The sequence below is a fragment of the Sminthopsis crassicaudata genome, chromosome 4, assembly GCF_048593235.1.
Source record: "Sminthopsis crassicaudata isolate SCR6 chromosome 4, ASM4859323v1, whole genome shotgun sequence".
In the NCBI taxonomy this organism is placed as follows: Eukaryota; Metazoa; Chordata; class Mammalia; order Dasyuromorphia; family Dasyuridae; genus Sminthopsis; species Sminthopsis crassicaudata.
In genome coordinates, this window is record NC_133620.1 from 147,732,059 (window position 1) to 147,743,985 (window position 11,927).

An 11,927-nucleotide genomic window follows, 5' to 3' on the forward strand; every position below is an offset into this window, starting at 1 on the left:
CTCCTCAGCTGCCAGTGTCTTCTGTCCAAAATCATCTTGTATCTATTATGTGTACATATACCTCTTTTTCTCTGTGTTTTCCTTTCTTTATCTGTTTTTTTCTCCTTCTGTCTCTCTATCTCTCTTGTTCCCTCATGGAGATTATTTCACTTCTTTGTATTCCTAGGGCCAAGAATAGTAGGCACATAATAAATGCTACTCGATTGATTGCTAAAATATTTAAGTTCTTTCCTCTTGTCCAAGTTTCCCAAGTGCCATTGCCAAGAATGTGAATATAACTAGAGCACTTTTTTTTTTTTGCCTCTGGAATGACAAGATTTTGATGCTACAAATGAATGAAGGGGGAAGGACTAACCGGGAAGCCTTTATAACAAAATCCTCGGATAGGCTAATGAAAATGTTAAGTTTTTATAACTGCTGTTCGGACATGAGTGATAGTACGAGGAAATCAGAAAATAAAAGCCCCAAACTCTGTTTGATCTCTTGATATGTATTTCTCCTGGGTTCTGGGAGTTTTTCAGGGACTTGGAAAAAGGATGAGAAGAAATAGGAAAATAAAAGACACAGCAGCAATGGTCACATGTATTTGATTCCTAAATTATAATTCTGTAAAATAGATAATTTGTTCCAGACTAATGGAAACATGCAATTCAAATTTGAATAATGTGAGCATGTCACAGGATTCATTATTTGCACTAATTATTGTCATTTTAACTTTTGAAACATGAACATCTACTTGGGAAGGAGCTATCATCCCTTTGGTCACCAAACTCTGAAATGAAGACATTTAACTATCACTCACCTGATTTATAAGGCATTCTAATGAACTCTCACAACACAATGGTCCTCTGCCTTTAGGCAAATTTAAAAAAGATATTTATGACACATTAAGGCCATATCTTAGCATATACATAGCCTCTGTTGAATACTATTAAGGGACAGGGATAATTTCCTGAACTGTCCTATTGGCATTGTCTTTATACTTATGATAAAAGAAAATTGTATTTATAATAAATAGAAAATATTTATTGTACAGCATTATCAAGGTCATTTGACAAAAGGCAATATTAATCAAGCCAAAAGAAGCCAAGAAGCTTAACAACTAGTACAAACACATATACTAAAGTGAATAATTCCTGCCCTTTGGGTATGCTGTATGTATGTGTACATTTCCAATTTTAAGCAATTATGTTCTAAGAGCTAATAATATATTATAACTTGAGAAAACTCATACTTGTAATATTAATACTATTAAATAATCATGATAAAGTTAGTGCTTAAAGTGTTCATATTTCCAAAGTCACAGATCCACTACAAATTGTCATTTTATATTATAGGAATACCAAGAAGCTTTTTTCCTAATGTAGTCCAACTTTGTAAAGACAAATTGGAAAGCATAAGTCCTATAATACTAAAGGCATATGCTGATGGCATTAGAACAAAAATATGTTTGTCTAATAATAGATACTGTATCATCACTTTTTGGTTTGCCAGTTTATGGAAATCAACTCAGAAGCCATTATGATTTTCCCTTTTTTCATCTGTACTACAGTGAGCTGAAAAATCTGAATGTGAGGTGCTGAATTGTCACCAAAATTTTTAAAAAATGATTTTAGTTAAGGAAAGTCAATTCAAACTTTACATTACAAACTATATGAAACTGGCATTGATTAATGTCAAAATCCATAAGGAAACTCATCTAAAATATTAAATGCTGAATTAGATCATAGATGCTGTCCAAGTATGTTAATACTGGACACTTTTTTTTTAGTGTCCTAGACTGGCATTTGACTGGAAGAGAGTTTGTTAAAAATGAAACTGAGAATAAGCAATAAACCAAGAGTGAGAGGTAAACATTCCAAGAACAAGGGAAGGGAAGGGAACAAGGGACTAATCAGACTGATTATGGTTATGTGTTTGGTCCTACTTGAGAGAAAATTATTTATTTATTTATTTATTTGTTTTATTTATTTATTTTTTTGCTGAGGCAATTAGGGTTAAGTGACTTGCCCAAGGTCACACAGCTAGGAGATGTTAAGTGTCTGAGATCACATTTGAACTCAGGTCCTCCAAACTTCAGGGCAGGTGTTCTATCCACTGCACCACCTAGCTGCCCTGAAAATTGGACTTCCTAAAGCATCTTATTTCAGAAAATCTGTATTGCCGGGGGAAAATATCAATGAAGCTTAATTACTTACAATTTGTCTCCCAAAATAAAGAATATAAATGTGAAGAAAAATGCTTAAAAGACTAGAAAGAAGGCCCAAAGAAAAATAAAAATAACTATATGTGATTAGGAAATCTTAAATAGTTTTAGCCATTTATGTCCACTTTAAGCACTAAAATTGTAGAAATTTTAAATATCGAAACAACAAGAAATATTCTAAATACTGTATTTTTCAATCTTAAGTTTTAATAATGGTGTGTGCAAGCAGTATAAAATGCACCTTTTTATTGTTACCCATACTTTTTTTTTTTTGCAAACATTTAAAGTGACAAATTCTTGAAGCATTTTATTAATAATTACTTCCACATCATAAAACATCTGCAAACAAAGTCCAGTTTAGCAGGGTAACAACTGTCTTAGCTGTATATGAAAAATGTTTGAGAGCACAGCATACAAACCTTCAAAGAGCTACTTACTGTATATACTTGTAACAATGCTATATAGAAAACATGGTTTGAACATAAAAATATCAATACTATATCTGTAGGACAATCTTTCAATGGCAGTTAAGTTGACATTACATTTCACACATAGAGGCACAGACGTACACAGACAGACATTTTTTTTTCCACTTCTTTTTACAACAACTTTGGCAACAACAGTAAATAATTGTTTTTCAGCTAAAGTAGTCATCTTTGCAGGTACAGAACTATCTTCAAAGATGAAGCTACTGCCCTAGTAACACAGAACAATGAAGCCACATAGTAAATATACTAGTATTACAGAAGGTCAATTGGTAAATATTATTTGCTACAGTAAATTTAGGGTAACAGTGTAGCCACAGGCTTTGTTCTCTTCAACAAAAGGACAACTCAAAGCCCTAGGCACGATGCAATTCGGCACACAACAAAGGCTCCCAGTCGGTTCTGACCCCTTTTCAAAATCAGCAAAAACAAAAACAAAAAACAACAAAACAGAAGAATGTGAAAAGCTGAGTGTGTTTGAAAGAAACACTTTATAGTGACTTTTTGTTTTGCCCTTCTGACTGTTTTGTCAAACAGATAAATCACCAACAGCAGTTTGGGGGCACAAAACTTATATCTGGTGTCACAATGAGGTTGAGGAGGAGCTCTGGTGGAAAAGACTAGGAATTTGGCTCTTAGTTCTAGTTCGGATTCCGGGTCCCCTCTAAGATCCCTTATAGTTTGTGCACAGTGGGTACCCCACGTGGGAGAGAAGAGGATACAGAGGAAGGGAGAAGCAGTGGTACCATGTTTCCAGGATAGCTTCCCACCAGTTTTCTCTTCAGCTAATGAGCGTCTTGGTTTTCCCAAATTCCTTTGTCCCGCTCCCCCTCATGAGGTGTGCTAATGATACAATTGATGTCGATACTTTTTTTTTTTTTTTTTAACAGCAGTATGTAAGCTTGTGCATGATCCTGTGCAAGAGAAATTTAAAAAATAATAATAACATTCTTTTGTCCTTCCTTTTGTAAAGCATTTGGGCTTGTGCTTAGTCAGAATCCCTTTCCAGCAGCTAGAGCACACTTTTGAATAATTCAAGAATCAAAGCTCTCTAGGGAATAGATTACTGAATAGCTGAGACAGCCGGACCATCTCCTTCCCCAGACATTTCCCTCCCCCCTCCCTTTTCTTACTATCCGCTCTCCCGGTACTTGGGACAGTATCAGATTTGTCCTCCCTCCCCGACATTGCTTCTCCCAGGCTCTTCAGCTCTTCTTGCTCCTGTGACTGACACCTCCTCCCAGCTCCCTCCCTCACAGGGTGGATGAGCTTTGCTTATAGTCCCTCAGGATGACCGAGGCGTAGGTGACATTTGGAGGGGTGCAAAGCACAGACTCTGACACTGGAGAGCTGGGCACTGAGCTCCCAGAGGCTACCGAGTCTCGGAAGGGCGACGGAGGCGTCAGGGCAGGGGAGGCGTCCGGGGTCAGTTTGCCCAAGACTCGGAGCCCGCCTTCCTCCTGCTCTTCCTCATCCTCCTCGTCCTCCAGTTCATCTTCTTCCGTGTCACCCCTTTGCTCGTATATATATTCCTGGAGGAGCTGGAATCGCTCGCTGTCCCCCTCGTCGGCTGAGGGCGAGATAGGCTCGTCGCTGAAGGTGCTCAGCTGGAGGGGCAATGCTTGCTGCTGCTGCAGCGGCAGAGGCGGAGGCTGGGGGGCCGGGACCTGGTAGAGAGGCCGTCCCCCGTTGCCCGGGCCCCCTGTGGCAGCCAGTACCGCGGTGAAGTTGTTGAAGTCCGGGATATTGGCCACGCCTTGCAGCTGATCGAGAAGCAAAAGCTCCTGGGACTGGGGCTGGGGCTCTGGCAAAGGGGGCGGCTGCTGCAAGGGGGCCGGTAGGCCTCGGGGGGCAGCCGGCTCGGCCCGGAACAAGGGGGGATCGTCCCCAGCCACGTGGGCTGGGAGGGGAGGAGTGGCTGGCGTCACCCGCCGGTGCACCAACCTTGAAGGGCTGCAGGTTGGGCTAAAGCGCACGGGTGGTTGGCTCTCCTCTTCCTCCACCACGTTGTACAGGGTCTTGGTGCTGATATCTGAAAAAGTTAGGCTCTTGCCCGAGCCTTGGTAACTTTTAGTGAGGGGCTTGATCACTGCTGTCTGGTTGCAGGCTGTTTCGTTGTTCTTCACGTGCACAGACAGACGGTGCCACATATGCTGTCCTTTGGGCACCTCTCTTCCACCTGGTTCAGACCATGACACAGACTTGCCATTAGAACTATGAATAAAATAAAGAGGGATTATTTGCATAGACTTCATGCGTACAGAGCTCATATTCATATAAAATAGACAATCCTAGGGCATAATCTATGTATGCCCAACCCCATTATTGGGTTCATTCCTCTTCCCACTCCCATTCATACCTAGACCAACTTCTTTCCTCATTATGTAACATGATTAACCTATAGATTATGATTGACCTGTCCTGCCTTCATCTACCCTCCACACTCTCTCCGTTAAGGCAGCAGACAAGACAGAGAAAGGATAAGAATAGATGTTATTGTAAACTTTTTAAAAAGAGGTTAAAAAAAAAAAAAAACTCCCACAAAACTCAGACAATGACATAATTGACAATAACTGAAGTTTCTGTGAAAGACTGAAAAAAAATATGGAAAGACATTTTAAAAAATAACCCAAACTTTAGCTGTGGCCTTTAACACATGGACTCCAGAAGAAAAACATTTGTAATAACTCTTCTCATCCCCAAGGCAAATTAAGGCCCACATATTAAAATCCATAAAATTAGAAAACTGTATTCACAAAGTTACCAGTTCTGATTTTTAAATGCTTGACATTTCACAAGGCAGTTTGGCAGGACAGGGCACCTGTACAGAAGGGGAAAAAGACATTTGACGGGGAAAAAAATAACAATTTTGTTCCCTTTGGAATGTCAATGGTATTAAATCCCACAGTTTGAATTATTCCTTGACATAGAACACCATCATTGAAATCAAGTGAATGTATTCAACCCAGTTGAGGCATTTGGAGTTTTGTTATGTGTGTTTGGGCAGGGGTAGTATTGATAAGTTGTAACCACAGAATTTGAGACCTTTTTGGTGAAATCTTTTGGTCTCTCTCTTTCCTGAAAGAGCTTCAGAGGCATTCTTAGCAGCAATGCCACATTAGTCCTTGTTATCATGGAAAGCTTTTGAGCAACTTCTTTCCCTGTGAGAAGGGGAAAAAAAGTGATTTGTTCTCTATATGATAAGTCTATTTAGACTGTGGTCCCACTCGGGAAACTGGGTCTTTGGTGGTTTTTTTTTTTTTTTTAAGTATCTAAAACATAGTGGCATCTAATACAATTTTATCTATTATTAATATCAATGATGTTAATTCATTTTTTTTGGCCTACCTTAAAAAGCTAAAAAAAGCTCTCACAGGTAAATTTAGCATAATCCAACTTTGACTTCAGAATCAGAAATGGAATAATTTCCTTTGACCATTTTGCCATCTCTGAAAAATATCAATATATTGTTTTGCATCTGTATGCTTGCAAAATCTTAAATCTATGTCCCAATCCATTTCACCCTTCATTTCATTTGGAGTTTGACCCAGAAGTTAGCTAAGGTTGCTGATAGATTATCCATATGAAGTAAAAAGTCTTTTGAATGCTTTTTCTTTTTTTTTTTTTTTTTTCTTTTTTCAGGAGTTCGCCTCCCCCACACGCCATTGTATCAAGGAAGCAATACAGTGCTAACACATTTGTAAAGTTATAAAGAATTTGTATGGAAAGTACTTTTTCCTTATATGGGGGTGTGAGATAGACTATGTCTCATGGTGTGAGATCTTGTGTTTAGAGAAAAATTAGGAAAGTTTTAATTGTTTTGAAAGATGGCTATCTTAACATTTTGAAATAAATCATAAGAAGAAATACTTCTGGAAATATATCCAAATGTCATATTTATGATTAAGGTAATGTTTTGATATTTTAGATCTGAAATTTCTGAAAAGAGAAATAAGCCAAATATGTGTAGATTAGAGCAGAAGCTGTCACATGTTCAAAGAAAAACAGTGACTACAAGCATTTACTAAACAATAGTTAACAGGAAGAATTTTATTTCTTATTGTTTGGATAATAAATATACAATACTTTTTCATCTCAAAAAGGACTCCCTCACTCCCCTAGACCCTGCTCCCTGAAAAATATGACTTATGTGAAACCCAAATGCCATTTGCAATTTATATTACTTTCCCATATATATATATATATATATATATATATATATATATGTGTGTGTGTGTGTGTGTGTGTGTGTGTGTGTGCGTGTGTGTATATATATGCATATGACTATCTATGCATACATATGTATGTAATACATATGTATAATATTGCTATATAATAAGTCTCCCTATTTCACAGAGATCTGATTGAATCAATATTTTAAAAGGTATATAATTTATTTGTTCCTCTGTGTTATATTATAATTACAGAGTGTTCTGTAGTAGAGCAAATTGCTTTTCAGGATGATGTAGAAAACATAATTTCTGAACCTGTCAGAGACCTATCATTTTATCAGTGTGAGAACTCCCTCTGCCATGACAGATTACAAACTATGTATAGTTTTAGAGAACTATCTGAAATTCTGAGAAGTTGAGATACTAAGTCATACAATTAATTAATTTCAGACGTTGGAATTAAATCCTGTCCTTCTTGACTATAAATACAACACTTTATTATAATACTGAATCTCTTTGTCAAAATTAATAATAATCCTTGGATTACATAAAGTTATTTCTTCTAAGACCATCAAAGTGTTTGAAAATGCAAAATTAATGAATTTTTAAAATCTTCCTACTAGGTAATCATAATGTTGCTGGCTCTCTTTTATAGTTGGAAGAACTAAGGAACAGGAAAGTGATGTCACCCATCCAATGAGAAAGCAAGAAAAGGAAATAAAATCTACAAGGTTCTATTAATCTGATCGGACAAGCTATGCTTACCTTTTACTTCAGTATCTCTCATTTCTCCATTCCCTACTATTCTTCTTAAAGCAAGCTTTCTTTCTTCCTGACACCCAACATTTCACCCAGCGAGATTAGAAAACCTTGTATTTGACCTCATTCTTGTTTCCATCTATCCTCCATTACCCATCTTCCTCTGCTTTCCAACTTAAATAAATTTTCATTATTTTAAATTGAAATGGAAAATATTTCCACATGTCTACATCGTTTCTTGCCCCTCTCTTCTCTGTGTTAAAACAAAACTAAATATTAAACACAATTGACATGTTATAGCTCTGTTAAAAGAGTGAGATATAGGAGAGTCAAGGAATATCCCAGAAGGCACAGATCATTTAAATGATTCAGTTTGAACCCTGATGTCTAGCCAAATATCTCATGGGGCCTTACATATACTGACAAATGTTTTTTTTATTCTCTTCCCAGTAACAGTAAGGTAACCCCACTCACTCCACCCACTCTGTAAAATGAATTGTTTTCCTCACTGACAAGGGGTTCTCTGTGGGTCTCTTTATATCACATATTGCTTTAGTCTCCATCTGCTTAGAGTATTATTAATTATCTGGCAGGCAGAGAAAATCACAAGTTAGTTCTGCTTTTATCCAATATAATTTCTATCTCAATGATAAGAAATTATCACAGTGGTTTTGGATGCCAGGCCCTCTTTACCCCTCTGGATTTATTGTAAATGCACTATATAATTAGAAGAAGATTTAACATCCTGGGGGTATTTCTGGAGGCATAGTAAATTAGACTAAACTCATTTTAGAGACAAAAGAAATTTTATTCCATCCACTTGGGGTAAAAAGAAAAATGGTGGGGAATCATTCCATATAAATTACAATATGCAGTATAGCTTTAGACCTAGCTATAGTAAGGAAGAATGCTATATATGGGGTACACAGGGAGGAGGGATTAAATGAACTCAGAACAATTTTACAAAAGTTTATTGTTCCTATGAAATGCAAAGCCTACTATTTTATTCTAATAGCTTGACTTGGCTTTTCTTGAACTCCTGGCTTCATCTCTTTTGCTCTGTCAATTAAACTGGCTTAGTAGTTTAAATGGCAGCAATCTAGTTTAGAAAATTGCTTTAACTTTCCACAGAGAAAATTCCTGTCTTCCTAATCTCATCATACTCCAGCCCTTGGAATCATGCCTATCTGATATAGTAATGGTTATGTATAAACAGAATCACTGAACCATGGTCTTTCTCTTGAACTCTAAACTTGCATCCCTAATTTGTTGGATATTTTGAACTGTCCTTTAGACTGACTGACTGGCTGGCTTTCAGTCACTAAACAACATGTCTAAATAGAACTTATTATTTTTTCCTCAAAGCCCATTCGTTTAATGAACCTCCCAATCACCATTAAAGACACTATAATTCTTCTAGTCACCCACATTTTCAAATATGATGTCATTTTTCCTTTCCCAAGTTAAAAAATCAGTGTCCAAAATTTGTCATTTCTATCTCTACCACATTTTCCCAATACATCCTTTTCTTCCACTCACAAGATTACTACAATAATTTGGACTTTAATTATCTTTCCCCTGGACTATTCTCCTGGAAACAATGGTCTCCTAATAGTTTCCCGACCTCTAGATTTTCTTTATTCTAATCTGTTTTCCATAAGCACCAAAACAATTCTCCTCAAGCAAAAATCTCATCATATCACCCCTCTATTCAAAAAAATTCTACTGGCTCCCTCTTACTTTTAGAATCAACTATAAAGTCTTGCTTGATAGTAAAAGCTCTTCACAACTTGGCATCTTTACAGCCTTTTAATATATTACTAGTTCTATATTCCAACCATATTAACCTTCTTTCTGTTGTTAAACAATCCATCTCCCACGCAAGAAGTTCTGTCTCCCACCTCTGTCCTCTAAGGGTGGAATATTCTTCTTCCTCACCTCTGTGCCTTCTGCTGTCCCTAATTTTTTTTTCAATATTCACATCAAATGTCACATTTTGCTTGAAGTCTTTGCTGATTCCTCAAGTACCTATTGCCTTCCTATTCAAGTTAACCTTGTATATGCTTTGTTTTTGTTTTGTACATACCTGTGTATCTATTGTGTATATTGTCTTATCTGGTAGAATATCAGATCCAGGAAACCAGGTAACAAGTTAATTTTGTCTTTGTATCTCTAGTTCTTAGCACAGTGCTGGATATATAGTAAGTCCTTAAGATGCTTACTGATGAATTGATATTGGATATGGATTTTAGTGTCTTTGTGTTGCCCAATGAAGATAACTGAGAATGATAATTTCTAACTTATTTGTCTGGTCTGAGAGTATCAGAAATAGGGGATGATTTGAGGTGCTAGTGTGAGGACCTGCTAAGATCCTGAGCCTGAATTTTAATGCAACAGATCTCTTGACTTAATATTTTTTTAACTGGATATTCTCATTCCCTCAATCCACCCCCAAACAGAAAATCCAATATTCACAGCACTTCAGAGAATGGATGGGAGTGGGTGGTGTAAACAGATCAGCCTATCTCTGGCACTTAGAGTGATCCTGTCTGTTTTATTTGTTTCAGTAAGTGCTAGTTACATCTGCAGAGTACATTGCTCTCTGCTCAAGAGAGGTCTAAAATGGGAATACCAGTGGGTGGGTGTTTTAGAGCAGGAGGGAAGGATCCTGCCCAAGCTGTATGAAGGAAACATATAGCACCTGTCTCAGCTATGCGTCACTCAAGTCATTGCTATCAGGTATAAATGGTCTCTTCACAACCAGAAGGATGGTTACCTACAGATATCACAGACAAAGCAAGACCTTCCTATAAGGTCTTCCTCCTTCTACCTTAAGGCTGTTTTGCAAATTTTTGCAGGTTTTCTCTGAAAGTGAAAAAAAAAATCACAAGCTGGGGAGAAAGGCTTTTCAAATTAAGAAAAATAAACATAGTCATGGGCTGGAAGTAAGTTCTGAGCTTGTTGCTTGGACTTCTGACTCATTATTCCTAAAGGACTTGACTCTGGTTCTGGAAACTATTTGATTGTTTTTCAAGGGTAGTATTCTGAGCATGTAAAATCTTAGAAAAATAGTAATTATGAGAATGGTCAAATGCTCTATAAGAAGCTGGGGTCAGTGTGCTGTTTAAGATCCTTCACAAGCAGCAGGAATTGGCAAAAACTATTGGAGGTAGAATCTTATTTCCCTAGTCACAACCACATTGACCTTCCATATGCTGAAGTCCCATCAACTCAATTCATTCTTTATGAAATTTTTAGCTATGTGTGTGTGTGTCTGGGGAATCATAGTAACAACAGTAAAAATCTCAAACCTTTTCTGAACTAACTTTAGAATGTAGAATCTGGATATTGAGCTATTGAACACTGGCATTTTCTGGATGAAACCAGGTCTTGAAAGGTACTGATCCCATGCTTTCACCCTTTGTTTAAAATACATGAAAGGTAACACAATTTGTATACGTTCCCATTATTCTACTTTAACAATGCCTGTAACCTATTCCACTCCAAAACACATTATGTAAACAAAAAATAAATACTTCATCTTCATTTAGGTTATTTAGGTAATATATCAAAAGACCAAAGGACATAGGCAATAAGACATATTAAAGGAAGATAGTAACAGTGGAATTCTTGACATTCCACATGCTATCTGTACCTGATTGGTTTCACTACAGAATACAAATTCATTCTAAATGGATCAAATATGAAAGAGCAATCTACAAAAATGATTCTTTTATCAAGGAACCCAAATTAGATGATGGTCCCTAGTCTTTGTTAATGAAAGGAAGGGCCCATAAATCTTCTTCAGGTGTAGTACCTATTGTTAGAACGTGATGCCAATTAGAAAGGGAATAAAACTTGATAATGTCATTTCATGGGAAACTCTTTGGGGTATAGACTTCCTCTATTGTAGCAAGCAAGCAAAATGGCAAGCATTTTATAAGAGCTTACTTTGTGTCCATTCTTTAATATACTTTATCAGATCCTGGAAAATGTCATTCTACAAACTTTATTTCACTTAAAAGAGGATATGGTTGAACCTAGTTTATGGCTCCAATCATGAGCCAATCAAAATGCAGGTTTCAGAATATTGATTTTTTTTCTTTAAAAGCTTTTTTTTTTTTTAAAGTCTCAGAAAGAAACACTTGACTATAATGTTACTTGACCTATAAGCATAATATCAAGTCATTATGAATTGTTCATTGTATTCTATTTGTAATCTTTACAAATAACGCTAGAAAAATTGAGCAGTTAAGCCATTCTCCTGCTTTTATTCTGGTTAAGCCTGAGACATATCATTTAAGG

General features: G+C 36.7%; 1 protein-coding gene across 4 annotated transcripts in view; it reads right to left on the reverse strand.

Annotated features, from left to right (window-relative positions):
* Positions 1 to 257: 257 nt before the first annotated feature.
* GRM1 (glutamate metabotropic receptor 1) overlaps positions 258 to 11,927 on the reverse strand; it is a 438,388-nt gene continuing 426,718 nt past the window's right edge. For 2 of the 4 annotated variants that reach the window (XM_074309606.1, XM_074309607.1), the window contains exon 9: positions 258 to 4,905. In XM_074309606.1, coding sequence (XP_074165707.1) covers positions 3,945 to 4,905 — 961 coding nt within the window. In that variant the 3' untranslated portion in view covers positions 258 to 3,944. The remainder of the gene's footprint in view (positions 4,906 to 11,927) is intronic. The other 2 variants (XM_074309609.1, XM_074309608.1) reach the window with 2 other exon arrangements.